Here is a 22,180-nt window from a genome sequence, read left to right as displayed (position 1 = left end):
TGTTAACCTCTATTAGTTAAACTGTTGTTGTTTTTTCACCAAAGAAATTCTATATATAAATATATATATATATTGTTTGTGTGTGTGTATTTATATGTATAACACATATATTATATAAACAAACTTTTATTTTAGAATTGACTAATTGCAATTAATTGATTTGACAGATAGATAGACAGACAGACACATATATCATTTTGAATTTATTAGAATTCACACATGTATACACATATATTACATAAACTTGACAGCACTGATAGACAGACAGAAAGATAGATAGATAGACATATATATAATTTAGAATTTATTAGAATTCTTTGCATACAAATTATATAGGCCTATTTCTGTGTTCATCTCTCCATTCTTTCAAGAATAATTTGTATTTTTGTGTGGAGTTTCTCCTCACCTCAATAAGGGTGTGAGGTAGGCTACTATTTAAAAATGCTTTAGAAAATGTATTGTGAATAGTGCTGAACTAAAAATCTTTCTCTTCAAGCTCATATATCTACCATTAATAAATTGAAAACATTTTATAGTATAGTCTTCATAGTATTTTACAAATAGCCTAGCCTATTTGACTTTATTGAACGGTTTAAAAGCCAATTATTAATTTAGCATTTTGCGAGTTATTAGGTTTAGCCTACATGCTACAAAAAAGTTATTGTATATAGTTATTTCTCATTATATTATTCTTTTTTTTTTTTACCGAAGAAACTCAAAAGTGTGGAATACTACAAGACTGCGTTGTACAGACCAACAGCTTCCATACTAGTAGGTGGCGCTGCAACACCCTCTTAGTCCATTTAACCCGGAAGTTGTCAGAGCAGCACAGCGTTCATCAAACGATTACATTATTGCGGTAGTGATAGTCGTGTTTGTTTGGTGTTTACATTTTTCAACAAAAATAAATGCGAAATAATGCGTTAAAACCCCGATAATAGAATCTGGACCTGTTACTGCGATGTCTTTGTACTGTTGATATTAGGTAAATAGTTACCTCTTTGCCGTATTATTATCGACTAAAGTTCATTAGAGAAACGCATAAAGCACATTTAGTCCGTAAACAGAACCGACATGGGTTCATCAAAGAAACACAAAGAAAAGGAGAAAGACCGGGATCCCGAGGATCGGCACCGTGAGCACAAGAAACACCGTCACAAGGATCGAGACAAGGAGAAGGAAAAGGACCGAGAGCGAGAGAAGAGAAAGAGATCCCGATCCAGAGAGAGGAGCAGCCGGGGAGCAGAGAGAGACAGAAGCGGTAAAGGAGAGAAGAGCAGTGCAGAGCCACGAGTCAAGAAAGAGAAGCTTGATCCTGCTTTCGAGGACAACAGCGGTCAGTCGTCCTGTCCACACCGTAGTTTCTGACAAACTACCATAATTACTACAGTAAAACTGTGTCTGCTACACTGTCATCAAAATCAAAATGTAGACGGCATGTTTGAGCCTTATAGTTATAGGCCCGGTTTCACAGACAGGGCTTAGATTAAGCCAGGGTAAGGCCTTTTGTTCAATTAGGACATTTAAGTAGATTTATAAACGTGCCTTAGAAAAAAAACATTACTTATGTGCTTCTTGAGACTAAACAATGGAAGTGACATTTAAAGATATGTCGGTGCAAGTTGCTTTCAGTTAAAACAGCTCAAACATGCATTTCAGTCTGGGAAACCAGCCTTCATCTTATCCTCATTTCTTAATAAAATTCACCTTGGTAGCCCATACATTTCTTTGTCCTACTACATTTAGGCCTATGGCATGCAATAATCTTTAAGGCCTTGACATTGTACTGTATTCATGTACGTCAACATTTTGTGTTGCAGAGCCAGGTCCCAAATCTGCTGGTGGTGATGCTTCGCTCAGCATTGAAGAGACCAAGTATGTAGTATACTGTCATTTGTAATTATGAGAGGGGAATGTATAATTAATTAAAATACATGTATGCTGTATATATATATATATATATATATATATATATATATATATATATATATATATATATATATATATATATTAATAAATACTATTACTCTTTGTTTTGCAGTAAACTGAGGGCCAAACTAGGTTTAAAACCCCTTGATCTCAATGAAAACAAGAAAGGTAAGAATTTGATGGTCATGTTACATCAAACTGCTGTTTTATACACTACTGTTTAAATTTTGGGGACAGGAAGATTTTAAAGATCAATAAACTTTTATTTCTAAAGACTATTTAACACTGAAAACGGAAAACATTTTAAATATCCACAATAAATGAACAAAACAATCAAAAACAATAAAAGCAATGGACTCTCAGTCTTTGTTAAAGGGTTAGTTCACCCAAAAATGAAAATTCTGTCAGTAATTACTCACCCTCATGTTGTTCCAACCCCGTAAGACCTTCGTTCATCTTCGGAACACAAATTAAGATAGTTTTGATGAAATCTAAGAGCTGGATCACTCCTCCATAGGCTTTTAAGGGATTGAAACTTGCTGGCCCAGAAAAGTTATTAAAGACATCGTTAATATAGTCCAAGTGACTACAGTGGCTCAATCTTAAGTTTATCAAGCGACGAGAATACTTTTTGTGAGCAAAAAAACAACAAAAATAACGACTTTATTCCACTATTCATTTCCTTCTCTCTGGGCCTCGAGTTAGTTTACGTAGTGTTTTTGCGCTGCGTGTCTGTGTTGCACGTCACCACGTAGGCTCACTATTGGTCGACGCTTGTCATGTGTGTGACGTACAACACAGACGCGCTACGCTTAAACACTACGTGAACTAACTCAAGGCCCAGAGAGAAGGAAATGAATAGTGGAATATCGTCGTTATTTTTGTTTGTTTTTTGCGCACAAAAGTATTCTCGTCGCTTGATAAACTTAAGATTGAGCCACTGTAGTCACTTGGACTATATTAACGATGTCTTTAATAACTTTTCTGGGCCAGCAAGTTTCAATCACTTAAAAGCCTATGGAGGAGTGAGATAGCTCTCAGATTTAATCAAAAATATCTTAATTTGTGTTCCGAAGATGAACGAAGGTCTTACGGGATTGGAACAACATGAGGGTGAGTAATTACTGACAGAATTTTCATTTTTGGGTGAACTAACCCTTTAACAAAAAAATGCACTTGAATAAATACCAAAAACAATAAATAAAATGGATGTAAACAAAATTGCACTTCAAAAAATATTAAACATTAGGCTCAGACATAAATAGTGATACATTCCATAACAGGCAAAACTGCCAGTTAGGACCTTTGTAAACAAACAAACAAATGGATGATTGTGTTTTAGGTGCATGAATGTTTGTTGTGTTACCGCTTTTAGCGTTTCTATTACAGATTTGCGCAAAACTTTTGTGATTTTCTTTTTCTAAATATCGCTAAAAAACTTTTGCGAAATGACGCCGTTTCCATTAACCGATGTTATGCGACTAAAACGTAATTTTTTCCCCTCGCGATAAGTCATTCCAAAAATCATGGCAACGGACGTTAGTAGGTTTATATATATCACAGCCACCGCACTAGACATTCTTATTATTATTAATGGAAAGAGACGGAGGCCTTTAAGTGTGTTATCCAAGCATTAATGGCCAGGAAAGACCCTTATAGGCTACTGCGGCACATATGAGGTGTTTCTCACTCATTTCTGCTCCGAGGTCTTGATTGTGGCATTTCTTTGAGTTTTAGAATCCAGTATTCCTGTAATTCTTTTGTATTTTATGAATTTAATAAAGAACTCTGTCTCGTATTCTGTCCAAACACACCGTGCTTTCTAAGTCAGGTGACTGTAAATGCGCAAAAACGGTTTCCATTGCAGTTTTGCTAAATATTTCTTTTTCGAATTGCCTGAAAAACCACCTCATGCGAGCTTAAAAACTGACAAGAGGGTTCACTCCTCCTACGCTAAGGAACCGAGAGTTGTCATCCAGTCTCTTTGGTAGAGAGAGAGAGACGAGGAAAACAAACAAGCATGCAAATGGAAATTATCGCGGCCGGAAAAATGATCGAGCTTTTACTGTTTTTACTATTACAGCTGTTGAGATGAACTAATTGGCCGTTGATTATAGCATTATATTTAGATCTACTCTCGTCGCATGAAAGATTGCAGCCATGAGCATTGTAGCCGTTGATCTCGTCAATACAACTTGATTTTTTTACTCTCACGAATGCTTTCATCAGAACTAACAGTTCCAACATGATGCAAATAAGAGATTCATCGAAACATCGTTTTGTCAACTCCTTTGGCGAATGTTTCCTGAGTTGCAAATAAGCATATCAGAATGATTTCTGAAGGATCATGTGACACTGAAGACTGGAGTAAAGATGCTGACAACTCTGCTTTGTAATCACAGGAACAAATGAATTTTTTTTATATATTAAAATAGAAAAAAGTTATTTTAAGTTGTAATAGTATTTCATAATATTACTGTTTTTGTTGTTTTTTTTTGTTTTTTTTTTCATCAAATAAATGCAGCCTTGGGCACAAAGAGAATTTCAAAAACATAACAGATCTTTTTGACCCAAACTGTAGAATGTTAGTGTTCGTATTTGCTTTATTGTATGCATTGCTTTGAATGTAATCTTATTTTGCTGGTTCCTCAGAGACTGGAACCAAGGAGGAGCCCCTCGTGGCTGAGACCATTAATCCTGTCCATATCAAACAGCAGGCCGAGATTAGAGAGAAACTTGCTGCTCTCAAAGAGAAGCGTCTGCTCAATAAGAAACTGGGGTAGGATATTGTTCCCACCTGCAATGGATAATAAAACTTTCAATATGTTATTCAAACTAAATCAAAGGCTAAATTGTACTAACATCCGTCTGTTTGTTGTGTTGTTTTCAGGAAGGTGAAGGCGCTTGGGGATGAGGAACCATGGCTGGACGACACAGCAGCCTGGGTAGAGAGGAGTCGCAAACTGGCCAAGGAGAAGGAGTTGGCGGAGAAGAGGGTGAGAATAGGCCGTTGTGGAGACAACCAGATGGCTAGCTTTGTCTCGCTTTTCCTTTACCTGTGTTTTTATTTTGTCTTCTGTGTAATCCCTCTCTTAACAGGCCAAGCTCCTAGAGGAGATGGATGAAGAGTTCGGTGTGAGCAATCTGGTCGAGCAGGAGTTTGCACAGGAAAAGAGGGTGTGTGAGCTTATTGATACTTTCTTGCTGTCTACCCCAGTCAGACTTTTATTCAGCTGTTCTCAACCTTTTCTCAACTCCCAAGTGTCCCAAGACAACATTTTAAAGGCAACCTAAAATATTTCTGGTACTTCTGCTATAATGAAAAATCTACTCATTTTCAGACTTGCTGGTTATTAAAGGGATATTTCACCGCTGGAAAGATGAATGTGTATTTAAATTGGGTCATTTATGTATTAGAAATGTGAAATTATTTTAGAAGCTGGTAGACTGAGAAAAACCATAATTTATTTTTGGCTCATGTGGATGAAAGACGACAACTCCCAGAATGCACTTGCTTCGCTGCCCTTCGAGGCCACTCCCAAGCCACGCCTACCGGTTACAGAGGGCAGTATCGGAAGAAATGATACAACTAGGCTACTAGTTGACTCGAAACTGAAAAGACGCCATTTTATCGTGAGATCCCACCCCCTATGGGCGGGTTGAAAACATGCGGAACGAGCTCCTACTACTGGCTGTAGTCTCTAGCATCTGGCCAAAAAAGCCTCAGATGACGCAAAATGACGATTTTTGCGTCATCAGAGTTTTTTTCCAGACACACAATCCAGAAATCTCTCGTCTCAGGGGGAAATGAGGGAGGGAAGCATGGTCATTCGAAAATACTACCGGGTTTCTACTGATACAAAGCTTAATGCTAATCGGTGAAGTATCCCTTTAATGTCATATAATATTATATAAATATTATATAAAATAAATGTAATTCTAGATCATTCCAGAAGCTTCAATTGGTTTCTACCCAATAAAATATATCAGAGATTGGCATAACTAGAAAATTATCATACTCATTAATTTTCATTACTTAAGATTGTATTAGTGTACGTGACTTTTCCACGTTTAGAAATCCTCAAATACAAGTTTTCCAAGATAGTGGCAATCCTGGTCTCTTAAATAAATGTGATGTTTGTTGAGAGGGTATATTAAAATAAGAAATATCTTGATGTTTAACTGTTTTAGTTTACTATAATATTTATTTAGTCTTATTTTAAATAATTTTAAGTCATCTGGGACCTTAATCAGCAGTGAGAGGAACTAGCTTTGATCATGTAACTGTTGTTTAAGAAAAGGTTTCTTTTATTTATTTATATATATATGTGTGTATGTGTATATATATATATATATATATATATATATATATATATATATATATATATATATATATATATATACACACACACACATACATGCATACATACATACATACAATTAGTATTGCATATCCATTTATGTATTAATTCAGTCTAGCTGTTTTCTTAACCAGGACTCATACGGCTCACGCCATCTCAAAGGGCTCAAGGTTCAACACAAGATGGACTCTTTCAGAGAGGGAGAAACGGTTGTCTTAACTCTACAAGACAAAGGTAAGCTAACATGATGATGGTGAGGGTGGGGAAATGTTCTGTTGCTGTAGATGAATAAGCATCTGCTAAATCACTGACAGCACCTACACACACACTCCTGCACCTACACACACACTCCTGCAGGCACACTCACGGTTTCTCTGTGTGGGTGACTTTCACAGGTGTTCTGGAAGAGAAGGAGGACGTGCTGGTGAATGTGGGTCTGGTGGACAAAGAGAAAGCAGAGAAAAATGTGGAGCTGAAGAAAAAGAAGCCAGATTATAAACCTTATGAAGAAGAGGAGAGTGTGGATGACATGCTCGTTGTAAGATCGCCTTTTAACTTTGAAATTTCAAATTCGCTAGATGCATTAAAATATATTTTGGATGCTTTCTCACTAGCACTTTTTGTGCTCAGCCGGGTTTGATTGACGTCAGAGTTTGGTTGTTTGGATGATGTGAACGCTGTTGTCCAAACTCAATTGCGCACCCGTGATCCATACCAGAGGTCGCATAAAAAGGGTGGTCTGGTACGCTTCATGTGAGCTCTAGTACGGTACCCTGCTGAAACAAATACAATCGTACTAAAACAATTTTTGCGTTACATTCGCGACAGATAGACGCAAGTGCCATTATGTGCTGATGCTTTGGAAACAAAAACAAAGGTTCTCAAAAAAAAATCAAGCAATCGAACTCTGTTCCGGACCGGGCAATCAAACCAAGTGTGAAAGCACCCTTAAAGAATCTCACCTGGTAACACATTAGCACTTGACATCACACTGCCTGAACAGTTTGCCTGAAATTTGGCATCACAACATTATAATGTAATAGTTGAGGCAATGAGCAAAAAAAATCTCCACTATTAAAATACTACTGATATTGGCTGATAGCACTGTGTGCTTCTGTCTTTCTTAAACGTAACATTCTTATGTCTTCTTTTAATTCTTTCCAGTTCAAGCCAAAGTCTGTGCTGTCCAAGTACGACGAGGAGATCGAGGGGGAGAAGAAGAAGAGTTTCAGGCTGTGTTCTGGAGGTTTTGTCGGGGGTGAGAGAGAGCGAGAGCTGCAGGCCATCAGAGAAAACCTGCACAATCAGGCCCAGTCTCTGGACATGCCCTCTCTCAGCCTCGCCACTGAATACTACACTCCACAGGAAATGGTGAGAAAGACGTTTGTTTAAGTGCACTCGGTTTTAAGTTTGATGTCATTCGATGACTGATTGTTCTGCCGTGTGTCACATCAGGTTGGCTTTAAGAAGACCAAACGCAAAGTCAAGAAAATCAGAAAGAAGGAGAGGGCTGGTGACCTCTTGATTGACGACACTCGAAGCACAGATTTTGGCTCCAGGTAAAGCCTTCACTTGCTTGCTGTTGAATACTACAGCGACACCACTGTTATTTCAACCTAAAACCGGTTCTGGCACTCAGGTCTCGAGGTCGAGGTAGAAGGCAAGATGAGGAGGAGGAGGAGGGGGAGGGGGCAGAGCCTGGATATGTTGCTTTGGAAACCAGCAGCAAGCCCAGGGATGTCCTCCAACAGTCGGATGACATTAGAATGGCTGACATGGACATTAGTGATGAAGGTAACAGAACTTTTTAATGATTTTTCGTTTTCTGAAGACCTCTTTTTCTGTCTGTGGGGCTTCCCTTTGAAATTCAAATGAATTGCATCAGTATTCTCTGCACTCACTCTTTCTCCTTGTCTTTCCCAGAGGACTTTGTCTCTCCAGAGCCTACTGCATTTGAAGAGGATGAAGCTGAGCAGGAGCTCCAGAAACAACTTGAGAAACAGAGGAAACTCAGGCAAAAACAGATGCTCAAAGACTCAGGAGAGAGGGTCAGCACTATTCACTTCTGAAGCAATTCTTCTGCAATGCAGATAAAAATCCACATTTTTATTAATTATTCAGACGAGTCGGTTTTTACAACCCCAAGGCCATGTTTTTTTTTTTTTTATGGCAGTGGTTGAGTTATAAAACATGCACTTTTGCAGCACACCTCCCATCTAACAGATATCGTTGAATCAGTGGCAGATTCTCACAGCTGACCTGCACGACACACACTTGGGGCCAGATTTACTAAACAGCAAATTAGCGTGAGAGTGCAAACCCATAAAAGCACCGATGGGAGTGGAAAATTCTGCGTGTGATCTACTGACGGCACTCAAATGAAAGAACACAGATGCAGCCGGATCATTTCCACAATGACCAACGCAATCTACCAAGAGCAACGCAAATTAGCATCTGGTTAAGGACATGCTTTTTTGGGCGTTAAATAATGGCGCAAATACCAGTAAATTGACTAGTGCGATCCTTAGTAAATCACCTTGCATGATTAATTTAAATACTCTCCTTCCATAAATTTGGCATCTGAAAGGGAAACTCCTACAAATGCATATGCAATAAGATTTTATCTTTGTCTTTAGTAAATCCTGACAGTAGTTTTTTTAACACCAAAAGAGGGTTTGCGCTGATGCAAGCTGTTAGTAAATCTGGCGCTTTATTCGCTACCATTTAGCCGCATCAGTTTTACAGGGTTTCACCCATTGTGAAATCTTTGACTGTTGATCCATCTTTAAAAGTGAACTGACTTTAAAAAGGGAATTGCTTTTTTCCATGCAATTCCCTGTTGAACACCCCCCCCCCCCCCCCCCCAATTGAATCAAGTCAGTGAAATTGCAAACGTTAAATGTAACTAAATACTACTTTTTTTAGATATGTATTTTGAATAATTAACAATAAAACATTTATTCAGCTGTTTCTTTTGTACGTGATGTTTTCAGGTGGCTGAGCACATGAAGCAAATGGAGATGGCAGAAGATGACGAAAATGACCCAGACAAAAGGAACAACATTGTCTTCAATGCCACCTCCGAATTTTGTCGTACTCTTGGAGACATCCCAACCTACGGGCTGTCAGGCAACCGAGAGGACCAAGAGGATATTATGGTACAAACCATCCCAACACTTCCCTCTTGTGATATGTTTCTTCACCTGCAGGTCTTGATGATTTTGATTTGTTTGGGTCACACAGGACTTTGAAAAGGATGTTGAGAAAGAAGGAGGTGGACAGTCAGACTCTGATATGGATGACAACGTGGGCTGGAGCACTGTCAACCTGGACGAGGAGAAAGTCCAGGCAGATGTGAGTCTTCCGCCCACCTCATCGACTGCAATTCTGTTGGAATGTGGAACCTTTTCTTTAACATGATCTTTTCTGTTTTCTATTATAGTTCTCAACGGCATCCACAACTATTCTGGATGAAGAGCCCATTGTAAACTCTGGTCTCTCTGCTGCTCTGCTTCTGTGCAAAAACAAAGGTGAGAGATGAGCCAAATCTGATTTTGAATTAGAATGGGTTATAATGTCTGATTTATTAAAAATGTATATTTATTTAACTCTTTCAGGGCTGTTGGACACACAGATGCTGAAGGTGGCTCGTGTCAAAAACCCAAAACCAGTTCTGGCAAACGATAACTACTGCATCGAAGACAAGATGTGAGTAGATGTAGAAATACTTTCCCCAGTGGTTCTTATTAAAAAAAAGAAAAGAAAAAAAGCCAATCCTATTTCCTTTTCATTCTACTGCAGGAATATTGATGACAAGTACAGCAGGAGGGAGGAATACAGAGGCTTCACTCAGGATTTTAAGGAAAAGGATCACTATAAGCCTGATGTCAAGATTGAATATGTTGATGAATCTGGTCGCAAGCTGACCCCTAAAGAGGTTTGTGCACGTGTGGTTCTTCACCGATCACGTTATTAGATATCACTGCTACGAGTGCTCAGCTTCATGTGTCGTCCTCCAGGCTTTCAGACAGCTGTCCCATCGCTTCCACGGGAAGGGTTCTGGCAAGATGAAGACGGAACGGAGAATGAAAAAGCTTGAGGAAGAGGCGGTATGTTTTCTTAACATCGCCAAGCATATTAGAACATGCAGCACCATTAAACTCGGCATTAAATGGAAGTTGAAATTAGTCTTTTCTTCCCTATTGTGATGAACCAAAAAAATGGAGGGCAGGACTTGTCCATCGGGAATTGATTAGATTGTCGTTTGTCGTGATGTGGGTCTTTTTTGGTGTGTATATACCACCATCTGTCTTGTCAAACTATTAAAGGTTTTTTTTCCCCCATTGTTTCTGCAGCTGCTGAAGAAGATGAGCAGCAGTGACACTCCTCTGGGAACCGTCGCTCTTCTGCAGGAAAAGCAGAAGTCCCAGAAAACTCCTTACATTGTGCTGAGTGGCAGTGGGAAGAGCATGAATGCGTACGTATTCATTCACCATTTCTATTCCATTCTATCTATATTCTGGTTATTAATTGGTTTTTATCTCCCTCTTTTCACAGGAACACCATAACAAAGTAAATTTAGATTCTGGAACCTTAGAACAGGCCTTTCACAGAAGATTTCTCAAAGAAAATGTACTCGTTTTAGCCGTCTCTTAAATGAATAAAGTCGCAACTAGTGATGTATATACAGACATTGTCCTGTGTGTGAATTTAAATCCCTTGATTAATTTCGTGATTCAGACAATTTCCTGTAGAACACTTTTATTTTTTCTTCATTAAAAACTGTTGCGATTTAAACTGATCTAATATTATTCATGTATTATTACAAGCATTTTTGTTTGTTTTGTAGAGTTTGTAAAAAAAAAAAAGTACAATGTACTTATTGTGTCCATGTTGTATTTTAAAACACTTGTGCTTCTATTAATGTGTGAAACGGGTAAGGTTAAGGACCGGTTTGGTGGTGTGGTTTGGTTTAAGGGTGGGTTAAGGTGTAAGGGAAGGCTCAACAGTCTAATTATAGATGTAATTACAGAAATTAATTATATATGTAATTATATGCAGGTATTTTAACAATGAAATTACAATGAAAAAACATGCATTTACACAATAAGTGCATTGCATCAAATTAATAATTTAAATAAGTACATATTAGTTAAGGACACCTAATATAAAGTGGGACAAAAATATGTATTATGAATGTACTATAAAATAAGTGTAGTGCCAGTAGTTCTTAGCTATTGCTGTTCTTTGTGTATTTTAATAACTCATACCACAGTGGTGTTAGATGCTGCATTCCCATCTATTGATGTGGATCAGCATGACCTTCTATGAGTTTACATAAATTACACTAATACTATTGAGTTTTAGACCGAGGTCTACACACTCATTAATTCCCTTACCCGTCCGACAAAAAATGAAGCACCTTGGGCATTAAATACAAATATTTCCACCTAGTCTAAGCTGTTCATTAGCGTGTTTTGTGCTGTTCGCATCACCAAACAGCACTACACTACTAGCGTATCTAAAGGGGCAGCAGCCAATGAGCATGAGGATTCTCACCGTGTCCACGGTTCAAGTCATTTCAACATGTGGGTGCAACATGCATCATTAAAACTTTATATATGAAAAAGTAAGAGTACTCTTGGAATGGACACCATTCGGATGACGCTTCTCACACACAACATTTTCTTAATGTGTAAACTTTTAAAATTAGCACCAAACTATTATGCATCTTTAATTGGTATGTTAATAATGTATTATGAATATTGTCTTTTTTCTGACTGATAAGATGGGAACAAGATGTAAAGGGAACAACTGAGAGTGCAAACACACTGGCGATCAGATTTAGTAAAATTATGTACATAAAGCATGAAAAAATATGAATCAAGACATACTTTTGTGAAAGCGCAAACAATACGTTTTTATTTATTCATAAAGGTTTCTAGAATATGTTGAAATACAACAGAGCAATGGTAGAAGACGCAAGACCATAATTACATATACAGAAGTGTCCAAAAGTGATATGTTTTTAACGACACTACAAGTTTGAATAAACCATCAAAATATAAGGAAAATATTTTATTGTTTTTAAATATGTAAGAACAAAACACTTAACGTGGTTGAGGTATTTATCGGACAAAATTATTTGGCGAAAAAAGGCGGACTACAGCTACAGGTTTTATTTTACTATACAAAAAAGTGCACAGAAAAACAAAAAGCTTACATTGACTATACAACATAATCAGTCATTAATATTTAATATTAATAATACTTTTTTTGCATGTGTTCTAAATGATGTCCATACAATTTGGCATGTTTCATTGCGATATCACAAATAAAACAATTGTCTTCAAGCACAACTATACAATATACTTACAAAATCAGTTACAATTATTAAATAACATTAACATGTAAATGTTCCTAGGCTGGACATAACTTTTGGTCACTACTGTACTACTTATGCTGTAACTTTAGAAAAGAGTCGTTTATAGCACAAAATCCAAGCTTTGCTCCAAAACTTTACTCCCATCCCATCACGGTTTTAGTAATGTACACTAAGGCAATGCTTGTTGGTGTTGATTACTGGCAAATATTGTCATCATAAGACTTGTATTTTGTATCAGCACCAAGGTACTCTTGAGGCCACTTGGTCCAGAACAGCTATAATTTCTGTCCCTTGGAGCAAATATGATGTGGGGTCAAGTGGAGCATTGACCTCACACTCCCACCCACTCAAAATAGGTAGAGTCAAAGGTGCTGGGTCCGTTTTTACATCAGAATGGTGTTTTCTGTTCTGTGGATGACGCATTGGATTCTCCAGAAGCGATCTGAACTTTGATCCAAGTGGATTCAGACCTCTGCGACATGGCCTCGGTATTGATCCATCTAGTGGAAATAAGGAAAATGCTCTGTGTCTAATATAAATTGAGAAACTATTGTTTTATTGAAGTCTGGAAGCCATCTTACCAATGTTCCAGTATGTTCTGTTGGGTTGTTGTGAAACTTTCAGTGCATCTTCCCTCCAATTATATGTCTTGTTTTCAGTCGAGAATAGTTGATAATTATGCTGTTTACAATTATAAACCTGGAGGAAAAAATTCGTCCAATTACTTAACTTCATTTGAATGTATTTTCAGGGTTGTTTAAACTCAAAATATTCAATTAAAAAATTCAAATGCAATATGGAATATTAAATATTATCTTATACTTTTATACAACAGTTGAATGAACAATTGAATTTGCACTAATTGAGTAATTTGTATTTTAGATACAATATTGCTCAATATTTTTACTCAATTTTGGAAAATAGTTCCAAATTAAGTCTAAGCATAATCAATGGTTGAGCATCTCAAAGCAACATACAGTGGCGCTTCTGTGCTGAATGAATCCACCAATCAAATTGAAGGACCGGAACTAACTGAAATATAAAGGGAATTTGCATGCACATGAACACAGTGACAGTACCTTTGAAATTCTGTTCACAAGATCTAAGCTTTCATTCAACTGCTTGGCTGTTATCAGGTTAGTATCAGCGATCCTATGACAAAGGAAATATATTTTTTATTAACAGACTGCAAAATGTATAAAGACTATTATTGTACACCAGAAAATGACCTTTGCTTATTAGACATACTTGTTTGTTAGAAAATAACGACTGACACTTTGTTGGGTATGTGTCAGGCTCTTCGTAGGTAGAAAGACTTTTCCCTCTGAATTCTGCAACCAAGGGTCCAGTTTTTGATGTGGACTGTTGAATGATGGTCCACACACATTTAGTTTGTTGTCATCCACCGTCCCGTCTAAAATGGGAGTTAGCAGGAAGTCCTCTCCGTGCATGGGAATGTATGGAGCCAGACTTTCCAAGTCTAACTCACACAGATCCTACAGTAAAGCACAACAAATAGGAAGGTTTTCACAATATGTACATTAAAAATGTGTGGTCAGTATTTTTTTTTAAAGAAAAAAAAAATGTGTTCAGCATGGATGCATTTCATTGGTCAAAAGCAGAGGTGGACAGTAACAAAGTACATTTACTTGAGTACTGTACTTAAGTACACTTTTTGAGTATCTGTACTTGAGTATTATTTCTGGAAACTTTTTTAACTTCACCACATTTGAAAGACAAATATCATACTTTTTACTCCACTACATTTCTGTCAAGGTCATTGAGTAGAAAGTTGTAACGTCAGTCATGGGATGATTTTGGTTGCAGGGGTTGCATTTTGGTTAGAAATGAAAGTCGGGTTGACATCAGAATCCAACGTCAGATTGACTTCAACATCCAACATCGGACAGACGTTGGATTCTGACATCATCCCGATTTTAATTTTCAACGTTGGGTTTGGTCATTTGTTTTGGAGCACACTAGATTATAGATAACAGTAAGGCTAAAATATTCATACTAAAAGCCAAAAAACTTTAAATAGGGCACTATTTGAGGGGACAGTGTCCAGAACCATTGTGGACGTTATTGAGTGCACTTATTCAATCTCACATTCAGTCCCACTACTGGAACTGTGATCTAGAAATAAATTTGAAATTGATATGAGGGTAGGCAGGCAGGCATAGATTCAAATGCATAAGGTAAGTATTACATACAACAATGCAACAATAATAAAACAATGCATTGACATTTACTTTTTACTTCTGATACTTAAGTACTAGTACGAGTACTTCTGTACTTTTACTTAAGTAAAAATCGGTCTTAAAACTTTTACTTGTAACAGAGTAATATTTGACCAGTAGTATCTGTACTTTCACGCAAAAACTTTTACTTGTACTTTTCAGTTGTGTACTTTGTCCACCTCTGATCAAACGTGACAGTAAAATTTTTATAAATTAAAAAAGTTAATTTAAAATAAGTTATAAAAAGTTATATTTAAAATAAATGTCGTTGTTTTAAATTTTGTATTCATCAAAGAAAAAAAATCACGGTTTCCACAAAAATATTATATAGTACAACTGTTTTCAACATTGATAATGTTTATTGAGCATTAAATCAGCATATTAGAATTATTTCTGAAGGATCATGTGACACTGAAGACTGGACTAATGATGCTGAAAATCCAGCTTTGCCATCATGGGAATAAATTATATTTTAAAATACATTAAAATAGAAAAAAGTTATTTTAAATTGAAATAATATTTCACAATAAACTTTACTGTATTTTTGATAAATGAAATTCAGTCTTTATGCAACATTAAAAAAATCTTACCAATCCCAATCTTTGGAACAGTAGTGTAAATATGTTTGGTCTACGAGTACAGTAATAATTCAGTACCATTGTGTATATATCAAAATACTATGGTATTAACATCTAATACCACAGAACATTAAGGGTACTCACACAATTGAAATTGCAGCACTCTTCTGTATTATGTGTGATCTCTCTGCAGCCATGAACTTCCTGTATGTCACCCTCTGAGCAAAAAGACAATTCATCATCATTATAACTATTTTCAATTACATCATATCCTGTGATATTTTAATATCTGTTCATTTTACCTCTTTGCTTTAGGAGTATTGTAGGAATACTGTGCTCAGTTGATGTGGTTCTAAGGTCAAAAGGCGCAGGATGGGATTCTGGGTAAAGTGAATCCTTTGGCTTCAGAACTTGTTCTGTCTGCTCCAGTAAAAATGCTAAATCAGGCTGCTCCACTCCACTACAATATTATGAAGTGAACAAATACATTTAAAAAAAAAATAAAACAACATAACTTCAGCCTTTTACACATTTAGGGCACATTTACACGACAACAATGTACTAAATACGGAAAAGTTTTTCCTTTGTGTTTTTCACGTACAGAGGACACCGTTGTCAAAACTATCCTCCTTTACACGGATTCACAAAAATGACAAAAATTGCTGTATTATTCATGCCAGGCCAGTAGTCAGTGATGTCACTTTGTAAGGAAACACACTAGGTGCCTATAGACTGAACACGTAATGACGACACTGTTTTCACAACTTCGCGTTTTTGTCAATACTATAGAGACAATAACTGTAGAGTTTTCAAAAACTTGCACTTTGAATCCCATTTTCAAAAGTTTTCGTTTTTTAAACGTATAAAAAGTCTTCCGTTTTAAGATGAAAACTGTGTCGTGTGTAAACGGCCCCTTGGGATAAAAGTGTCTTCTAAGGAGCCGTTTACACAACAGTTTTCAACTAAAAACAGAAAACTTTTATGCGTTTTGGCCGTTTATACACGACAATGGTGCAAGCGCAAGTTTTTGAAACCGATACCTTTATTGTCTCTGTGTAAACTACAAAAACACGTATTTGTGAAAACGGTAATGTCATGCGCCAACTACAGGCCTGGCATGCATAACACAGTGTTTTTAATCATTTTCACAGATCCGTGAGAACGGGGATAGTTTTGACAACGTTGGCATCAGTTCGCAAAAAAACATTATACATTGTTGTTGTATAAACGTACCTAGTAACTTACAATACATTTAAGGTATAGTTTCAGTATGTGTATTTCTTGGGAATTTAACCAATCAATGTCCTTGGCATTGCTACTGGCAATTTTCTAACCTAAGAATGTAATTGATGCAGACGACACACTCTGGCACACCAGTACAACTGTTGCACACCACTGACGCGTCCGTCTCTGCCCAAACATAGCCACCATGCCTGTGCAGCAGCCGATATTTCCCAGTCGACACCTGACCCGTGGAGAGCACTGTTCCGGACAGATATTTGAACATTATTAAAGACAGAAAGAAAAAAAGAAAAATTGTCATCATTTACTCATTCTCATGTAATTAAGTTCTTTCTCTAATAGAAAAGAGTTTAAAATAAAACATATAAAATAAAATAAAATGGCCATCCATGTTTTGCTGCCTATGGCCTGAGGTGTTGGGTTTCAAGTGGTTCGGATAAAATAAAATAAAATAAAATAAAATAAAATAAAATAAAATAAAATAAAATAAAATAAAATAAAATAAAATAAAATAAAATAAAATAAAATAAAATAAAATAAAATAAAATAAAATAAAATAAAATAAAATAAAATAAAATAAAATAAAATAAAATAAAATATCTTTGAAATAACAACTCTTACAACAAATGTGTGCCTTGCGGATTTGCTGGCAGTCAGATGGATGATAGTACTGGTACACGGATTGACCCAACAACTCTGTGTCTCGAAAGCCGGTCAACTTCACAACCCTGAGCCAAAAAAGAGCTTCAAATATAAAGACGACTCAAAGAGGATCAAAGCAGTTCGCTTTTTGCACTTGAAAGCTGCATGCGGAAGGTTGTACCTTGAGTGGCAGTAGGTGAACTTCATGTCTGGGCTGTGTACGCTCATAAACGTACTTGTATTCAGCGCTGCATCCACTTCAGTGATCTCCTGCATGGGCAGAACCCTGCACTGAAGAACTAGGCAACTGGATCCAAGTGTAGCCAACGTCTTTTTCTTTCCAGTACAGTGAATAATCTTCAGACAAAAGCAAAGATTCATTACATTTAATTCATTACATTTATATAGCACTTTTCTACTCAAAGCGCTTTACATATAGGGAGGAATCTCCTCAACCACCACCAATGTGCAGCATCCGCCTGGATGATGCGACGGTCACGGCAGCCATATTGCGCCAGAACGCCCACCAAACACCAGCTTATTGGTGGAGAGGAGACAATGAAGCCAATCAGTCTATATAGGAATGATTAGAAGGCCATGATGATGGATAGAGGCCAATGGGCAAACTTGTCCTCGGTTTAACGTCTCATCCAAAGCATGGTGCTTTTTTTTGACAGTATAATGTCCCCATCACTATTCTGGGGCATTAGAGCACCCCTGCTGGCCTCACTAACACCTTTTCCAGCAGGAACCAAGGTTATAGCTGCTGGCAATATGTGAAAACAATGTGGTCTTTTTACTTTTGCAAACAATTTAAAGAAGCCTTTCTTACTTTCCAAGGAGTCAGCTTCTGATTCATCACATTTTTTATCCTGAGGAGCACTTCACATTCCTGCTGTCCTTGGTTTCCTGAAATATCAGCAGCAAATCAAATCACCGGCACTAGTATAAACCAGGCTAGACCAGCATGGAAATTTATGGTCAAAACTGGTCTTTCCAGCAAGAAGTGCTCACCCATCAGTCTTGTGAGGATGTCTTTGACCTCCATGTGATCACACGGATGCAAGAACTCAAACAAACTCCTCCCGATGCAGTCCATCTGAAAGACAAACGTTTGGGATTTAATAACAATGCCAGTAAAGTCATTCCAAGTTCATGCAATTCATTTAGTTTTAGTGTCATCACCTGGTTAATTCCAGTGTGTGTAGTTACGCCCTTAGTGGTGAAGATGACCATGCCATTCAAAGACAACAAAATCACAAACCCTCCGAGGGCAGAATCTAGCAACTCCCTCTCATGAGATTTAGCCGATACTCCTACAATCACAATGTTCTTTAGAAAACTTGCTTTCTTTCAACCCGTGTTCTACTTTCAAGCCCTTTTCTTTCTACCTGGTGAAGGAGGAGAGGACTGTGTACAGTTGTCTGATGTGTTCAGAAGACCCCTCAGGTGAAGGTAAGCGATTGTGAGGCGTATGACTGAAGCTTTGTCTCGCTGTCCGTCCATATTCGGGTCTAGAGGCAGAAGAGCAGTTAACTCCTCGAACAGCTGACTCTCCTTCTTCCTTCTGCTCCGCGCCGCCAAGCGAGAACATGTTTTTCTCAATTCTGTGCAGACCCTGTATTTAAAGTTATGGTGAATTTGAACAACCACAAAAGAAATGATGAAGCATTTTTACATGCAAACATTTTAAATGATATTGTTTTAGTTGAATGAGCACGCTGCTGTTGACCCGATTCTCAACTAGCGTCATTCAGAGGAGGGAACATACACTAGAATCATCATCATTTTCACTGAAGACAGAGGGCAGCACCGTTACTGATGGAAAAAGAGACGTCATGACTGCGTCACTTTGTCTTATCACTGCCAAGCGTAGTTGCCTGCAGCTTCTGATACAATGCCATGTCTTCTGATAATGCCTCCCCATGTGCATATGCTTTTACATGCTTTTTTTTTTTGTGCCTGAAAATGTAAATAAATAAAGGTAATAATAATTGGTCAAATAATTACTGATATTTGCTGGTGTAATATGAAACTCACTGTGCATTTATCAAATTGTTTTCTTTATTATTTATTTATACAATTATTTTCTCTGCTATAGCTTGTTTCCTGCAATCTAGCTTTCTAATGAGACTGACATTGTATACCACGAATATTGTTGGCTCTGTAACGACTGCTTTTGCTCCAAAGTCATTTTGGATAAAAATGTCTTCTTTTAATTTATTTTCATTTTCACTTTATTTATTTTAATAAGAAGAATGAAAACATTCTTAAAACTGAAGGAAAAGGGCACTTTTAAGTATATTGACTATCAAGTGGCATGCAAATTATTGTCCAAATTCCTCTGTTAAACTTTTCAAACTTCTCAAAACTTTTGCATAGTGCCTGGCTGATTTGTTGTTTGGGTATTATCTGAATATTTCATTCATTTGAAAAAGATGCATGATAACTGATGGAAATTGACAATCATTTGCATGCTACCAGAAAGTCTATGACTACATTTAGTTTATTTAAAATGTTTGTTTCCTTCCGTTTTAAGCATTTTCATTTTTTGGAGATAAATTAGTTCAAGATATGAAACATTTTTAGTATGTACGTCTTGTCCCAGGTTAGTTCTAATGAATGCATTAGCACTATAAAAAAATTTAAAAAAAATTTAATATATTTGTAAAAGCAGCTTCAGTGGAATGCAGACACTAAATCCACAGTGTTTATATGCAATATTTGTTGTGTACAAAATCTTTTGTATTTGCATGTGACTATCATGGATTAAGATTAGTTTTTGTACTCACCTTCTTTTCTTCGGCTCCATGAACATTTGCTTTCTTCTAGCTTTTCCATGGCACTCTTCTCTCAGTGGATCCCTAACCGTTTCCAAATGCTTTGAGGTCATTTTAATAACTTAAGATGACTCGAGTGATCATGTGCTCATGTCAGGCATGTTACCAGGTGGCATGTGGTCATACTCACTGTTTGTAATCTCTGGACATACTTGTGTTTATACCCATTTTCTCTGTAGAAGACCCTCCCTTCATGTTCCATGTGACAGTTGGCCATTAATCACCAGTAGGTTTGCATCTGTCAAAACAAGATGGTTTTTTACTTTTCTGAGAACTCAGATCTTGTAGATTTGGTTTTGGAATAACGGCCACTCATGATTCTAGGAAAACTACTACCAGTTTAAAAAAGATTGCATACATTAATCCATATAAGCAATATATAAGAAAAATCCTTTTCTTATTTCCTGTGTGCTGGCAGTCAGCTAAGATAAAGACATAATTGCTTTTGCCTCTTTATGATGACTCGCTGAACTTAGTCCTAATTTGTAAGTCGCTTTGGATAAGGGCGTCTGCTAAATGACTAAATGTAAATGTAAATGTAAATGACACTATCATATAAATACAGACAGTGTCAAGAGGTTGTGGCACTCACGGTTACATATTCCAGTCATTCAAACAAAGCACAAACACACATTTAGGGGTCTTAGTAGATATTTTACAATTAAAATAATAAGAAAACACTTAAAATAATCTATTAACATTCTTTAAAACATATGGAATTAATAAATACAACAAATACGACACATTGTACAACTAGTAAAATCTCGAATCATGCGAAAGGGCCGCTGAGTAATTTTAACACCCAAATCAAATCCGAAACTAACAAAGTTGTTCAAATGCTTGAAACATTACCTTCAAGTTAAACACTCTGCACATGGATCGCTGAAAACCATGTTTGAGTTTGGGCTTGTAATAGTAGTCCATTGTCTGTTGCCCAAACATATCTGTAAGGATAAATTTCATAGTTGGTATCACTGCAGATGAGCTCTTCATTTTCATGTTGGTCCTTTGATACTTTTCCATGCACATTACTTTATCTCTGAAATGCAGATGAATGTATCTAACTTGAAGCATATTTTGGTCAAAGCAAATATTAGAACCAAGGTGGAATCACAGGCATCTGTAAACAAATTCCAAGAAGAACTATAAAGGAATAAATTGTGCAAAATAGTGCCTGATTTGCTCTGTTCTCCTTCCCCTCTGGTTAGGAGAATGAACCTACAGGCAACAAGCGACGTGCCGCCCCAGTAACCTGTTGGATCTATGTGATTTATTGACATTTGCTTTCTGTGATTGGCTTGCTCTAAACCACAGCTTTGTTCACTGAGATAATGCATTCTGCTCAGACTACTTATTAAACAAGCACATATGCATGTCAGTTCTGCTATAACCAACTATTTTGTTTTGCTAATTAACTAGGTGTTGTTTTTTTACTAATAACAAGAGGTCTTTTTAATCTGCTTATAATGTTAAAGGACATCTACATTATCACAACAAACAGACATTTTTATTTCTATTATTAGATAGATATTACATTTTATTAAAATTTGAGCATTTGACATTTCACCTCTTTTTCTCCTCTTTGTCACTCAGAAAAGCTGAGTGTTTTGTTTTGAAGTGGCTATTGAATTGTGTATTGTTGCTGATGACGGTTCATCGGCAGGTGCTTGACCCGTTCAAAACAAGAGGTTACTATCTTCTCATCTGGCGCCACTGGGATCCTGTTGATGCTTAGATTCCACAATGAGCTCCATACCCACCCTTAGAAGTGTGCAAATCTCCCATGGCCGGAATAAACACTGGGCTGATTTTAATGTTTGGGAATTATGCTTCATTTTTATGATAACATTCTATCAGAATAGTAAGGGGAACAGAAATTGATGGAATTTCATGAAATATTTCAAACTTGAGGAAAAATAAATAATAATACTCATAAATGAAGTTCATTAGCAATTTTACAGGT

General features: G+C 36.8%; 2 protein-coding genes across 4 annotated transcripts; one reads left to right on the top strand and one right to left on the bottom strand.

Annotated features, from left to right (window-relative positions):
- The first annotated feature begins 827 nt into the window (after nt 1-827).
- Nucleotides 828-11,091, top strand: sart1 (spliceosome associated factor 1, recruiter of U4/U6.U5 tri-snRNP). Its single transcript, XM_082142081.1, has 20 exons — nt 828-1,336; nt 1,821-1,875; nt 2,042-2,097; nt 4,582-4,708; nt 4,820-4,925; nt 5,029-5,106; nt 6,425-6,524; nt 6,686-6,828; nt 7,455-7,661; nt 7,746-7,849; nt 7,930-8,084; nt 8,214-8,338; nt 9,284-9,448; nt 9,534-9,644; nt 9,733-9,820; nt 9,908-9,998; nt 10,092-10,227; nt 10,310-10,399; nt 10,646-10,767; nt 10,848-11,091. Exons 1-20 carry the CDS (start codon nt 1,075-1,077, stop codon nt 10,864-10,866), a joined length of 2,340 nt encoding a protein of 779 aa, XP_081998207.1. The 5' UTR covers nt 828-1,074; the 3' UTR covers nt 10,867-11,091.
- A 1,093-nt stretch (nt 11,092-12,184) lies between these two features.
- hif1al2 (hypoxia inducible factor 1 subunit alpha, like 2) lies at nt 12,185-21,429 on the bottom strand. Of its 3 annotated transcripts, none has more exons than XM_082142084.1 (15): nt 21,070-21,429; nt 19,149-20,455; nt 18,769-18,995; nt 18,563-18,693; nt 18,392-18,476; nt 18,210-18,286; nt 17,559-17,734; nt 17,357-17,463; nt 16,828-16,975; nt 15,796-15,953; nt 15,638-15,711; nt 13,924-14,171; nt 13,755-13,827; nt 13,257-13,374; nt 12,185-13,175 (listed from the first exon to the last, which is right to left on the bottom strand). In XM_082142084.1, the coding sequence occupies exons 2-15, from the start codon at nt 19,163-19,165 to the stop codon at nt 12,910-12,912; spliced, it is 1,905 nt and encodes a 634-aa protein (XP_081998210.1). In that variant the 5' UTR covers nt 19,166-20,455; nt 21,070-21,429; the 3' UTR covers nt 12,185-12,909. The 3 variants fall into 3 exon arrangements, with proteins under 3 accessions (XP_081998210.1, XP_081998208.1, XP_081998209.1); XM_082142082.1 differs by having other exon boundaries at nt 20,170-20,455; XM_082142083.1 differs by having other exon boundaries at nt 20,348-20,455.
- Nucleotides 21,430-22,180: the final 751 nt, after the last annotated feature.

This window comes from Leuciscus leuciscus (genome assembly GCF_965113295.1).
Source record: "Leuciscus leuciscus genome assembly, chromosome: 16".
Taxonomy (NCBI): Eukaryota; Metazoa; Chordata; class Actinopteri; order Cypriniformes; family Leuciscidae; genus Leuciscus; species Leuciscus leuciscus.
This window is presented reverse-complemented; position numbering and strand designations above follow the sequence as displayed.